At 55.9% G+C, this 13,728-nt stretch overlaps 6 protein-coding genes across 6 annotated transcripts; 3 read left to right on the forward strand and 3 right to left on the reverse strand.

Moving 5' to 3' along the window:
- Nucleotides 1-826: 826 nt before the first annotated feature.
- Nucleotides 827-2,170, reverse strand: N656DRAFT_764638 (uncharacterized protein; the record flags this gene model as incomplete). Its single annotated transcript, XM_064813344.1, has 1 exon — nt 827-2,170. One exon carries the CDS (start codon nt 2,168-2,170, stop codon nt 827-829), a length of 1,344 nt encoding a protein of 447 aa, XP_064674983.1.
- Nucleotides 2,171-3,704: 1,534 nt separating this feature from the next.
- N656DRAFT_773539 (WD40 repeat-like protein) lies at nt 3,705-5,592 on the forward strand. The gene has a single exon (XM_064814081.1). It carries the CDS (start codon nt 3,798-3,800, stop codon nt 5,364-5,366), a length of 1,569 nt encoding a protein of 522 aa, XP_064674984.1. The 5' UTR covers nt 3,705-3,797; the 3' UTR covers nt 5,367-5,592.
- Nucleotides 5,593-5,842: 250 nt separating this feature from the next.
- N656DRAFT_700085 (glycine dehydrogenase) lies at nt 5,843-9,194 on the reverse strand (the record flags this gene model as incomplete). Its single annotated transcript, XM_064810837.1, has 3 exons — nt 5,843-5,928; nt 5,981-6,505; nt 6,560-9,194. 3 exons carry the CDS (start codon nt 9,192-9,194, stop codon nt 5,843-5,845), a joined length of 3,246 nt encoding a protein of 1,081 aa, XP_064674985.1.
- Nucleotides 9,195-9,767: 573 nt separating this feature from the next.
- Nucleotides 9,768-10,764, forward strand: N656DRAFT_841089 (uncharacterized protein). The gene is made up of 3 exons (XM_064818976.1): nt 9,768-10,013; nt 10,082-10,183; nt 10,282-10,764. Exons 1-3 carry the CDS (start codon nt 10,001-10,003, stop codon nt 10,317-10,319), a joined length of 153 nt encoding a protein of 50 aa, XP_064674986.1. The 5' UTR covers nt 9,768-10,000; the 3' UTR covers nt 10,320-10,764.
- A 191-nt stretch (nt 10,765-10,955) lies between these two features.
- On the reverse strand, nt 10,956-12,182 carry N656DRAFT_764641 (uncharacterized protein; the record flags this gene model as incomplete). The annotated part of the gene is made up of 3 exons (XM_064813345.1): nt 10,956-11,806; nt 11,905-12,043; nt 12,102-12,182. The coding sequence occupies 3 exons, from the start codon at nt 12,180-12,182 to the stop codon at nt 10,956-10,958; spliced, it is 1,071 nt and encodes a 356-aa protein (XP_064674987.1).
- A 480-nt stretch (nt 12,183-12,662) lies between these two features.
- Nucleotides 12,663-13,436, forward strand: N656DRAFT_786175 (NADH dehydrogenase, alpha subcomplex, subunit 8; the record flags this gene model as incomplete). The annotated part of the gene is made up of 4 exons (XM_064816498.1): nt 12,663-12,682; nt 12,774-13,001; nt 13,105-13,237; nt 13,293-13,436. 4 exons carry the CDS (start codon nt 12,663-12,665, stop codon nt 13,434-13,436), a joined length of 525 nt encoding a protein of 174 aa, XP_064674988.1.
- Nucleotides 13,437-13,728: the final 292 nt, after the last annotated feature.

Genomic DNA, 13,728 nt, shown 5'->3' on the forward strand with positions numbered 1-13,728 from the left:
ACAGTCTGGTCTAGATCCGAAGTTCCAAACACCCTCAGGCCTCAATCAATCCATGACTCCATGAGTTCCCAGAAGCCCATCGGACATGGTACTGTCAAGTTCATGTAACGGTGTATGTACTAGATACAGTACAGTAAAGGTACACCTGCATACCATATTGCGTTATCCAAATCAAATAGTACTAAGTACAGCCCCTCGCGGTGACATAATTCAAATTGAAGGCAGAGGCAAATCAGGGAGCATCATGTCCTTAATGTATTGTACATGCTTGTACGACTTATGCTAGAATGATGAGACTCCTCTGCCTCTGAAACGCTGCTTCGTCTGTTCCGTAGCATGACTCGCAAAAGTCACGGTGGAAAGAGGGATGAATAGCATGGTGGAAAGCGAAACGACACGGGTCGCATAAGGGATCTTTGCTGGTTGAGACATGTTCACTGAACAGAAAGCTTCATTTTCTCTGTACTGTATGTACTGTACATACAATACAGTACGCTAGATACTCGTACCCAGTGCTCCTTCAAGTACCTAACCATCTTTTTGCTCCCTAATGTTCTCAGTCAGCAACATCACACCCCAATCACCGTCTGTTTGAACAATTGCTGCCGGGACAGTCCCATTGCATTAGCAAAATCTCTACCCCCGAGTCCCGGACATACAGTCTTCTTGTTCCAATGATGTCTGCCGAGCACTCAGCTTCGTTCGGGAAGCGTACATAGGTACTGTACATCCCTAGTAGTAAGCCCCTCGAAATGCCCAAGAAAGTTATCAACTCCATGACCTTCCTCTGATATACCATTAGTGACCTATGTTCGGATTAGATATGTCAGATAGAAGCTAGAAACTCTTTTGCGCTCGTCCACATGACCAGCCTTTCCAGCACCTCCCTGCGCTCGGCCGCGACCGCGCGCACCTCGTGCGCCTTGCTGACAATGAACTTGCAATGCGCAGCCTTCTGGTCGACCCACGACCCGTCGGGGTTCTGATACACAAGGTTCCCATCACTAGATAGGTGGCGGTAGTACCTACCCAAGACCCGGGCATAGTCCTCAGCCTCGTCCGAGTTTGGGTCGAGCTCGACCAGCCGCGCCTCACCACCATCCACGGCATCATCCTCATCGCGTCGTTGTTCTTGTTGAAACCGGCACACTACGATGTCGAGCGGACGGAGTGCCACCGACCTATGCCAGCGCCAGTCCTGCTGGGCCGAATCCCGCCTGAAATCGCAGTGCCAGCTCTGCATCACAAAATTGATGATGCCGCCGTGCAGACACACCACAATGCGCGGCGTACCCGCCCTGCCGGCCGCCACGTGCTCGAACAGGACCCTCCGCGCGCACCCGCGCAGCCATACCCGCGCCTCGCGCACCGCCCGCTCTACCGAGGCCAGATCGGGCTCCGCGGTCACGGCCGCCATGCGGGTTTCAAGCGTCTCGCTCTGGCTCTGACTCTGATTCTGCCATTGGTGTGTATCGTGCGCGCTCCTGCTCAGGTTGCTGCCTGCCCAGACCAGCCGGCTGGTGTCAACGTGCGTCTCGCCCACCACCCGACCGCAGCCACGTCCGCTGCCGCCCGCGACTCGGATGTATGAGACCGTATTCGTCGATACGGGGTTCGGCTTGGACTTGTTGGTAATGTGGCCGTCTCTTGGTGCGGTTGCCGCCGCCACTTCCGGATTCACAAGGCGCAGGGGCGGAAAGTCGTGCGGCCAAGTGGTCGCTTCCCGAAATCCCGGATGGCAGTAGATGTTTGCGGTTTCGGACAGCGTACTGCCACCGTCACCCGCTCCGGCTCCGCCATGGAAAGGCCCCACGAGGCCAAAGGCCCGACTGTTGGCCTGTAACGTCTGGTGTGCCCGTGTCAGGGGCGACGACACGAGCATGTAGACATTGTCCAGCCGGGGGACGCCGTTGTCGTCGGTGACGTCGTCGACAAAGGCGTAAGACGAGTCGAGGCCGAAGCTGGTCAGTCCGTCCGGGAGGAAGACGCCGGTGCGAAGATGGAGGTTTGGATCGCAGGTCGCCAATCTGGTTAACTCGTCTAGAGTTATATTCTCAGCGGTGATGCCCGGGGTTTCATAGTCAACAATGTTTGACACCGCTTGGCCATGGCGTTGGAAGAGGATGTGGACCCGAGAGACATCGAATGGATCTTGTGGAAGCGAGCCCATGGCTTTAAGGCCCTGCCAGGTAGATAAGAGCTACACCAGAAGGTGCTAGAAGGTAAGTATTCAGGTCTCAGCGACAGTGTGCCGGCAGTCTGCAGCAGACAAGTCTTATTCGGCCACGAGGAGACCGGACCATGGCTGCTTTTGTATGCACCGTTTCTCCGGGCCTGAACCCGGTCCTCGTCCAGCACTCCAGCGTTGTCGCCGGCGTACCGTATCACGAACATATACTGCCATATTCGCATGGAAGAGCAAATTGGCGCAAGTTGTGGCAGTCCAAGGAGGGAAATGCGACGAGGAAGCAAGTAGCCAATTGCATGGCGATATCGCAGCTCGGGGCCGGCAACCTGCGCAGATTGGACGTGCTTGTGTTGTCCTGCGTCGGTGGCGGCAGGTGCGGCAATGGTTCAAGCCGTTGCCGAGGTGCAGCCACTGCAGGCCAGTGAAACCCGGCGAGAGTCCCAATGTCGCCCTGGCAGTAGTTGGCAGCAAGAGAATGTGGGGGCACAAGAAAGAGATTGGCGGCCCTCAAGTCAAAGCCCCAAGCCCCGGGCGCATTCAGAGACAGTCTAGATGTAGGTGGATCCGGATTCGGCTTTTATGGTTGTCAACTAGCCGTCGTCGATGTAAATCTGGCAGGCCGGGTTGATGGAAGACTTCGAGGTCACCAGCCGAGGAAGCTTGCCGGTTGGAGAACCCGGCGGCGATGTCGGACAGACACTTCTATCACCTGGGACTTAGGCACTCGCCTAGTCCAACACCTTGATGGCAAATAAAACGGAACTCTTCCCCAGAGTACCCCTTGGCCGAGCGAGATAGACGGCAAGGTCAAGATTCAAGAAGGAGCAAGTCTAGGTAGCTGGTGTCTTGGCATAAGGATTCATCTCATGGCTGACTTGAAGACTTCAAAATCGTGAGAGTGCTCGCTAGTAAGAATGTATTTAATCCTGCGCTCTTTCTCTCCACTTGATGGAGCGAAATGATCAAGGTACCAACAGAGTGCCGCATGCTGCCGAAGATTGCATGCTACCGTCTGAGCTGCCACCTCATCTGAGGTTCCAGCTTGCAATATGCCCATCGATGGTCGGTCTGTTTTCTGCGGTCAGGGTATCGTCAAGAACTTTGTAACTGACATCAGCGAGTACGATCCGGTTGATGCTGGTTACCTAGGGTGAGATACTAGGTAGTGATGTTTGAAAATATTAGTTGTATATCGCCGACTTCTCGGTTCACCATGATTTTAGGTAGGAGGCGAATGGGTCGGCTCTTCCCGCTGCCAATTCAGAGCTGTCGCCTCCGTTGGAGAGCCTCGCAATGGACGTATAAAACTCAATATACACATATATAGTCCCTTGAAAGATCTTGGAATGCTCCTCTTACCAGGCGTTCGTGGTAAAGTAGTTCGGCCGAGATTACAGATCATTTTCAAGATTATAGAACCGCTTGGAACCAAGCTCCTAGAGGGTTGGGGTTGCTTATCAATCACGATAAGCTAGGAGGGCGGGGGAAATTTATTGAAATAAACCATCATCACCCCGCCATCACATCCAACTGTTGCTTGAAGTGCATCGTCGGTCTTGACTCGAATTCAAAATCCATCCTCCCCCAACTCCCATCCAGACCCGCGAAAATGTCAGCCTCAAATCCCCCCCACAACCCCGCCGAGGACGAGGATGCCGAGCTCGAGATGCTCGCCGAAGACGAGGCCGAGGAAATTCTCGATGGAGAAGATGCCGAGGGCGACGTGCCCATGGGCTCTGACGACGAGGGGGAGGAGATTCTGCTCCAAAACGACAGCATCGCCTATTTTGACGGGCACAAAGACTCGGTGTTTGCCATAGCCCAGCACCCTCTGTACCCCAACCTGGTCGCCACGGGCGGTTCTGAGGGCGACGCCGACGACGCCCCGGGCAAGGGCTACGTGATCGACACGTCGGCCGCCACGTCGCGCCCCGTTCTCCCGCCGAGCTACAGCTCGGACCCCTCTGCCGCCGCAAGTGCCGCCGGCCAGACCACCAGCCTGAGCCCCCTGTTCGCCATCGAGGGCCACACCGACAGCATCAATGCGCTCGCATTCACCCTCCCGCGTGGCGACTTCCTCGTCAGCGGCGGCATGGACGGCCGCCTACGCGTCTACGCCGTCGACATACCCAGCAACCCCACATCTGCGCCGCCGCGGTTTACATTCCTGGCCGAGTCCCAAGAAACCGAAGAGATCAACTGGCTGAGCCCGTGTCCGGCCGCCGAATACCCCAACACCATCGCGCTGGGCGCCTCAGACGGGTCCGTCTGGGTGTTGACCATCGACGCCTCAGACAAAACCAACCCAATCCAAATCACGCAGTCCTATTTCCTGCACACGGGCCCTTGCACCGCGGGTGCCTGGTCTCCCGACGGCCTGCTGCTGGCGACGGTGAGCGAGGATAGTTCGCTGCATGTATTCGACGTGTTTGGCGTCGCCGCCGCAAAGAACCTCGTCACCGACAACGGCCAGACAGTCGTGTCGCTGACCGACGCCGACCAGCGCTTCGCGGTAGAGGGCGGGCTGTATTCCGTAGCCGTCTCCCCGACGGGCGGGTTCCTTGCCGCAGGCGGAGCGGGCGGCGCGATCCGCATCGTCGGTCTCCCGCGCTTATCTCCATCTTCCTCCTCCCAACCGCAACCACAGTCCCGGGGCTCATCATCAACCCAAAAGAAAACCCAAGCAACCCAAGCGGGGACCATCCTCGCGTCACTCGCTCTACAACAAGACAGCGTCGAATTCCTCGCCTTCTCCCCCCTCCCTTCCACACCCTCCTCCAGCGCCCCATTACTGCTCGCCGCGGGCTCCGTCGACGGTTCCATAGCCGTCTTCGACACGGCCCGCTCCTTCGCGCTGCGCCGCCACCTACGAGGCGCCCACGACGGCGAGTCGGTCGTCAAAGTCGACTTTGTGCGCTCCCCCGCATCCGTACCCGCGGCGGGTTGGCTGCTGACGTCGTGTGGTCTCGACGGCGTCGTGCGCCGCTGGGACCTGCGCGGCGCCACGGCCAGCAGCCAGCAGACGAGCGCCGACAGCAACGCCGGCCTGGTCAAGGAGTGGCGCGGCCATAGGGGCGGCGGAGAGGGCGGCGGCGTGCTGGGCTTTGTGCAAGGGGAGACGGGCGAGAGGATTGTTACCGTGGGCGACGACGGGCTTGTTTTGGTTTTCGAGGCTTGATATCATGTGGCCGGCGCGTATGTATGTATGTACGATACATGCCGGTTCATTGAAGAAAAGGGATGGTATATGTAGAATGATGGCCCCAGATGTTTTGCATGCATGAAGCCGGCGTTTATTGCTGGGGAATTGAATAAAGTCATCCATATGTTCCTCATCATTGAGTGTATGGCGTCATTATTTGCCGATATTGACTACAGTGACAGAAGTACTTTAAACACGAATTCTGGCTCTGATAATCACTTCTATCCTCTAACCCCTCAATTGTTGAACTCCGATCGCTGAGGTGGCCCAGATGTGGTCTACATCTATCGTTTGTTGAAAAGGAGAAAATCTCAGATGATACTCCTGTCCCACTGTCGAAAGCCCGAAACCGATTCTGGGTATATGGGATGTTGAAACTTGTTGAAGAGACCCCTTTTTATCCTTGGGATGAATCCCGATACGCCTTGCCTCACGCCGTAACCCCAACCCGCTCAGACCTCCTGAATCGACGACATGTGTCCGCCCGTGGTGTCCTCAACCGGAGGACAGGTGCAAAAGAGGTTCAAATCACCATATGCTACAGCAAAACGTCAGCAAACCTCCAAAAAGCAGGTAACAACGGAGCTTACTATCGTCCACCCTGGCAACGCTGGGCCAGAACTTCTTCTCCTTCAGCCATGGCAACGGATACGCCGCTTTCTCGCGGCTGTAGGGCCTGTCCCATTTAGCCCCGCCCTCTCCGTCGCCAGCAATTATGTCGGCCATTGGGTGTGGTGCCATCTTCAGCACATTGCCCTGCCGTGGAGCCTTGCCCTCCTCAATCTCACGGATCTCCTGCCGGATGCTGACCAACGCCTCGACGAAGCGATCGAGCTCCTCTTTGGACTCAGACTCGGTCGGCTCAATCATGAGCGTGTTAGCCACGGGCCAACTCATGGTCGGCGCGTGGAAGCCATAGTCCTGCAATCGCTTCGCGATGTCGATCGCCTCGATGCCTGCCGTGTCGTGGAAGGGCCGAACGTCGAGGATGAACTCGTGCGCGCAACGGCCGTGCTCGTTCGTATACAGGATCTGATAATGCGGCTTGAGCTGGCTGAGGAGGTAGTTCGCGTTCAGAAGAGTAATTTTGGTTGCCTTTTTGAGACCCTCGCCACCTGATAGGTAGTGTCAGTCACCGCTCAGAGAATCGGGTAGGGAAGTTCGCTTACCCATCAACGCGTTATACGCCCAGCTAATCGGCAGAATGCTGGCACTGCCGTATGGCGCACTGCTGACTGGATGGTTCGGGTCCTCCGGGTTGACCACATCCTTGGTCGGAAGGTGCGGCACCAAGTGCTGCTTGACGCAGATAGGCCCGACTCCCGGTCCACCGCCGCCGTGCGGAATGCAGAACGTCTTGTGCAAGTTCAAATGGCAGACATCGGCACCAATCTCGCCAGGCGAGCAAAGGCCGATCTGAGCGTTCATATTCGCTCCGTCCATATACACCTGGCCACCGTGTGTATGCACAATCTCACACACCTTCTTGATATGGGGTTCGAATACGCCGAACGTGCTGGGGTACGTAATCATCATAGCGGCAATTTGGCTCGAGTACTCTTCGCACTTGGCCTCCAGGTCCGCCAGATCCAGATTGCCCGTCCTGGAATCGCACTTGACAGTTACGACACGCATGCCCGCCATGGCAGCAGAAGCCGGGTTTGTTCCGTGGGCCGAGACGGGGATCAGGCAAATGTCACGGTGGGACTCGCCATTGCTCTCGTGGAACTTGCGGATGGCGCGCAAGCCGGCGAACTCGCCCTGGGCTCCTGAGTTTGGCTGCAGGGAGACACCATCCATGGCGGTAATCTCCTTCAGCTGATCCTCCAGAGCGCTTGCGAGCTCCTGGTAACCCTGTATATCTCCCGGGAGCGCGTGGGGGTGGATTTTTGAGAAGCCGGGCTGCGTGATGAGGCTCATCTCGGTGCTGCCGTTGAGCTTCATGGTGCACGACCCCAGCGGGATCATGGAGTGCACCAGGGACAGGTCCTTGGACTGTAAGTGATGGATATAGCGGAGCAGCTCGGTCTCTGAGTGATGAGTGTTGAAGACGGGATGCGTCAGGTAGTTAGACTGTCTCCGCAATGCCTCAGGAATGTACCACAGCTGGCCGCGCTTCGTAGAAGCTGCCTTCTGCTCTCGCAGGAACTGCATAAGCAGCGCGACATACTCTTCGGGTTCGCAGGTCACGTTGGCAGCGTTTGCGAACAGCCTGATCAGCCGTATGAGATCGCCCTCATTCACAGTCTCATCGATGCTAATCACAACCTTATCGGGCCCGTCTAACCTGAGCCTCAAATAGCTTTGGATACCGGCCTGCCAGAGTGATTCGGCGTTCCCGGGCAAAGAGATTGTAACAGTGTCGAAAGCGACTGTTTGAGAACCAGAGTCGAACCCGAAGTGCCTGGCTGCAGCTTGGACAACTCGTGCTCCCAAGCTGCACCGTTCGGCGATCGACTTGAGACCTTTGGGGCCATGATACACGGCATAGAGGGAGCTCATGTTGGCGAGCAGCGCTTGAGCGGTACAGACGTTGCTCGTTGCCTTCTCCCTCCTGATGTGCTGCTCTCTTGTTTGCAGGGCAAGTCTAAGGGCCCGGCCGCCGAGTCGGTCTTTTGACACGCCAATGAGACGGCCAGGCATCTTCCTTTTATGTTTGTCCTTGACGGCGAAGAAGGCGGCATGTGGGCCTCCAAATCCCAGAGGAACGCCAAATCTCTGGGCGTTGCCAAAGGCGATGTCTGCTCCCCACTCACCAGGTGGTGTGAGGAGTGTGAGAGCCAGCAAGTCGGTAGCCACGCTAAGCAAGGCGCCTTGTTTATGCACCGCATCGGCGAGGGCTCTAAAGTCCCGGGCGTAACCATAAGTGTCGGGGTACTGGACCAAAACACCAACCAGGTCATCGCCTATGGACTCTAGCATAGAGAAGTCGAATTCGGAAAGATCGACGGCCCGAACATGGATGCCGAACCCTTCGGCACGGCTGCGCAGGACATTGATCGTCTGCGGGTGGACATTCTTATCAACAAGGTAGGTCCTGCCCGGCCGCTTAGCCCTGGACGACGAAAGCGTGTTCAGCGACACGGTCATGGCTTCGGCGGCGGCAGTGCCCTCATCCAGGAGGCTAGCGTTAGAGATGGGTAGCGCCGTGAGGTCCGAGACCATGGTCTGGAAGTTGAGCAAAGACTCGAGTCGGCCCTGGCTGATCTCGGGCTGGTACGGCGTGTAGCTAGTATACCAGGCAGGATTTTCCAGCACATTGCGCTTGATTACCTCGGGGGTGTGTGTGTCGTAGTAGCCACCGCCAATGAGATACTTTACGTTGGCAGCATTTTTTTGAGCAAAGTTTCGGGCTAGCGACTGCACTTCCCATTCCTGGACAGCTTCCTTGGTGGCGATTCTGGTAGGTAACCTGAAGCTCTTGCGAAGCCGAGGGAAAAGCTCACGAGACGAGAGGATATCTGGCGGGATAACTTGCTCGACGAACTTGTCAAGGGACTCGACCGGAGGAGAAAGAGACTCAAGCATTTGCTTGGTGCTCTCATCGTCGGGGCCGATATGGCGGTTTGCGAAGCTTTCATGAGTTGGGAACAGGCCGGGTAGGCGAATGAAGTGTACCCCTCCGCCAGGGGTCGGTCTGGTAGTTCGCGGCCTGGATACGGTGCTTTCCTGGCGAAGAGAGCTGCTGCTTAAGCAGGCCGAACAAACCCAGGGCCGGCCGGGTGACACGGCAGAGGGCCGGGGGAGGAGCACTCTGCCCCGGAATGTGTGGCCGAGGCGGCCAATTCGCTGCGAGACGGCCATTGCCGCCGAATAAGCGAAGTAGGAGAGACGGAAGTCTGCAGCCACGCAACGCAGTCAACTCGAAATTCGATAGGTCTGGTAACAAAAGCGCCAGATCAATGTTGACGGTGACCTTAAGACCCGGAGATTGAGAGCTGCCCTTCCGTCACTCCGCCGTGGTACGAAGCCGACAGAAGACTGGAAAACTGAAAAGAAACATAAATTGCAAAGAAAGCGAGAGCGGTGAGCCGTGATCAGCGCCACAGACGATAACTTAACTCTGGAATTGACGTCAGAAACCTCAAAAACTATCACCAGCCAAAAGGTTTCCGGTATTCTCACCAACCGCTCCCACCAATGTGCAGTCCTTGGCCCGGAGGGAAGGGCAGAAGAACAACCTGGAAAGTCGGCGGTGGCCCAAGTTGGTCAAGCGATAACTTGATGCAACACAGGGACAAAAGCGTAAGCCGTTATCGGTGATTCGGTTGACGGCTCTTGCTCCTTCTGGTGATAATGATATCGGGTATTCTCGGCCCGGACAGATAAGGAGGTCAGGGCCTTGCGAAGGATCCAGCAACTGCAGGACCGGGAGGCCTTTCCCTATCAGGATGGCGTCACTGGGGACGGATGGCAACCGGTCAAAAATTCCACCCCTGTCCGGTCCCCCCAATGCCGGGTGTCACCGCTGAATGACCGACTCTGTTGTGGAGACACGTGCAGACTTCAATCGATAATTCCACTGCAACGACAACATCCAAGAGACCAAGACAGCGACATCGCCAAACCCTTCAGCGTCACCGCAGCTTCGCTCAATATATCCCAAAACAATGTTCGGAGGCTGTATGTGCATATCACGCGCCCAACACATCTACCATAACCCGAAGATGAAATCTAACTGTCCCTTGCAGTCCAACCGCCACAGCCCTCCCCGGAGGAGCTCCGCGCCGCCGAGGCCGAGGCGACCTTTACCGTTCAGCGCGCCATCGCGACAGCCGCGGCGCTCTATCTCTGTACGTTAGACCTGCACTCCCCATCTATGTTTTATGCTCCCTTGACGGTGTCAATCCCGCGGTTTTCTGACAAGCGTATCATCCGCAAACACACACAGCCCCATTCGTCATCGACGCCGTCTGGAAGATCTTTTAGACAGTCACGATCTTATGACGGACGACCGCAACTGTATTACGACGTGTACAATACAAAATAAAGCCTTAAGCGACTTGAAGCCGTCTTATCACTCATAGAGAGCGCAACTCTGATTGCCTGCCACGCGGGCTATTGGGGGATACAAAGGTATCCAGTGCATCTCTGGAAAAGGCAACTGGGAAACGAGCCTAAGGGTGCCCAGCTTGACGGTATCTGGCTACGGACGGCGGATATCTACTCTCACTGTACAATACACTACTTTTTTGGGCGTTTCATTCATATAGGCGGCATAAGGTATCATCCGGCATAGACAGTCATCGCAGGTTCACATACGGAGATACAACACTCCCAGAGTTTTGAGGATCAGGTCATACCCCAAGCATGCTATTAATCAACATGCGATAATACAACCGATGCCAGCTTAACGCTCATGGTATCCAGATCCATCATCCGCTAGGCTGACCGAAGCTATGCCTGCTTCTCCCAAATGCATATGCGCTTGACTCGATGGATCCCACCAGCTCCAGAGATTGCGTCTCTCAAGCCATCCGCTGGAACTTGATGGCCAGAATCCTCCCTTCCGTGTTTCCGATTATCGCGCTCCAGAGCAGTACTTCCCAAACGACCAGCTCCATTCTATTGGGCTGCCGTTGCGGGTTTCCCCGTTGCCTGCTTAGGGGCTGGTTTGGGATTGTGCACCTTTTCCCATTCCTCAAAATCCCTCTTGGCCTCCTCAACCTGCTTCTTGAGATGCTGGAGTTGCTTGTCGTAGTCCTCGAGTATCTGCCATTGGAGCGTTAGATTTGAATGTACTGCATCGCCGAGTCTGCCGCGCGAACCGACCTTCTTAGCCTTTGCCTCAATCTCCTCGCCCAGCCCATCGTTCTCGGCAAAACCAGGCTTGTTGATCTCGTCCTTGAGGTTGTCTGCATAGCCCCTCAGAATGATAAGCCGGCTCCAGAGCTCCTCCAACCGCGCGCTCAAAGCCGGATCCTGGATGCTCTTGTCGATCTTCAGCAGCTTCTGCTTCAGCTCGTCTTCATCACCGCTCAGTGCATATCCCCTGTTTCGAAGCACCTGGACCCTTGAAGCCAGAACAAGACAGCGCTTGCTTAGCTCGGCATGCCTTCTCCGCGCGTTGAAGGCGCGCACCGTGTGCTCAAGGTCGTGGCGCGAAAGTATTGCGTCTAGGCTGGAGTTTATGGCGTGCAATTTGTTGTTGAACTCAGTGATGACCCGCCGCTGGAGCACCAGTCGCGCAATAATCGACGGGAAGCCGGCGCAGAGCACGGGGATGAAGTTGGGAGCCGGCTTGTGCTGCAGCGCTTCCTCCCACTCTTTCGGGTCCTCGTTCGGCCCAGGCCCGTACAGCGGTACTGTGTGCTCGTCGACCTTGTTGTAGAGGTAAGTCTTGAAGGCGCAGTTAGGATTTGTCGGGTCCCATTTCTCCGTGATTAGCTTAATTTGCTCGGGGATAGGCTTCTGGTCTAGCAAAGGCGGCGCAGAGCGCAAGTTAGCAGAGAGCATCGCGAGATTGGGCGACACAGGAAGGAGTCGCAATGCGGATGACAAGGTGTAAACATACAACCAGAGTGGGTTTGCGGCTGCCATAATGACCCGATCGGCTGCGGGTTGGAAGTCGCTTGCGACTGGCCGAGAGCATGTTGTTGTTGTTGTTGCTGCTGCTGTTGTTGCTGCTGCTGCTGCTGTTGCTGTTGTTGTGGCTAGATATTTGCGGTCAGAGACTCCACTCCAGTTGGCGGCGAAGCGCAGGTAGCATACATTGGTTGATTGGCCAAACAAACTGCTTCCGCCGCCGCCAAACACAGATTGACCCGCGGGGCGGGTGGTGGTTGAGAACATGACGGTTTGTTTACTACCGTGGTGGTCGCGTGGATGGGCGGAGTAGAGGCAGAGGAAGAGACCTGAAGAATCGCCAGCGCGTGGTCACGATTGGTAGTGACGGCGCGAGACCCTGCATGCGATAGTCTCCTTTGTTCGTTGATGAATGTTGCACAGGGACAGGAGCGAGGTGATGACGGCAATTACCTAGTAAGTTAGCCGTACCATCTACATGTAACTTCTGGTCGCAAAAGGTCCGTCGAGTCGTGTTGCTTGCAAGATGCAGCTTCGACAGCGTTTTGGTAGAAAATAAGGGCCCCACACTCGACGGCAGCATGGGCATGGCCCGGGCGCTACATCCCGCCAGCCAATGATGGCTGCTCTGGTGGACCCAGATGTCAAGAAGCCGAACCTCAGACGTGAAGGCATCAATTACCAACCAGCTCTAAATCCACGCACAGCTTCGCATTCCAACCAGGATTGCGAACCCCCTCTCTCAACATGGCAGCGCGGAAGCCGGTGTAAGCATTTCCTGCCGTCCAAAGGCCTTTAAAAGGCCAATTGGGTTGTATCCTCCCACTTCACTGGTAGTTTTTGCTGATGGAACCACAGCTTCAACCAGCACGTCCTCCTTGATACCACGCCGCTACCGGACACGCTTCCCAAGGTCAAGGAGATCGGCGCCAGCTCTGCCCCTCTTCTCTCAGCCTCTTTTTTCATCGGCGCACGATGCAGAGATTACAATGACGACTTTATGCAATGCAAGACACAGCACCCCGGTCAAGGTGAATTCGAGTGCTTGAAAGAGGGGCGGAGGGTGACCAGATGCGCGCGGAGTGTGTACGTACATCGCCTCCCTCTATGCGCCTCTCAGTTCTTCTCGCGGCGTCAAACTATCTGTGCTTCTTATTGGGGCAAAGATACTGATTCCTGCACTCTACAGACTCGAAGACATCAACAAGTCCTGTCTCGAGCAGTTCCGTGCCCACTGGCAATGCCTAGAGAATAATAACCAACAGCTTTGGCAATGCCGGCCAGCCGAGTGGAAGCTAAACAAGTGTGTCTACGAGAACCTGGTACGTGCTGCTGGAGTTTCTCTTGCTTTGTTTCCATACTGAACTTCCCTTCCAGAACCTAGAGAAGGTCATCCCCGATCAGCCCAAACAATCGACCCCTGTGCACTTAAGGACGAAGCAGATCTTTGCCCATAACTCCATTCCTCCTTGGGAGAAGCCATTTATTCCGGGGAAGTCTGATGCTGCGGAGGCGTCTTGAGCAATACTGCGACAGTGCACCCTGTCCAGTAGGGCGGAAACTTTGCCATCCACTACGCAATCCCCGCATCTTTACGAGTTGACAGTGCTGTATCAGATCTGTACATAGCAAACCAAGGAGAGGTAGACAGGCCCGTCCGGCTATACAGCGTCGGTTTTCGTTGCAGCTGTCAATTGCCCCATCCCTTTGTACCTTATCTTCGCTGGCGTATCGAAATCGCCATCTTTCCTCGTCCACCGAAAGCGTCGGTAGCCTTTGGCTTCTGACGGGTTGACCAGTTACTTGTCGTGGT

The sequence above is a fragment of the Canariomyces notabilis genome (genome assembly GCF_033297395.1).
Source record: "Canariomyces notabilis strain CBS 508.74 unplaced genomic scaffold N656scaffold_1, whole genome shotgun sequence".
NCBI classification, from domain to species: domain Eukaryota; kingdom Fungi; phylum Ascomycota; class Sordariomycetes; order Sordariales; family Chaetomiaceae; genus Canariomyces; species Canariomyces notabilis.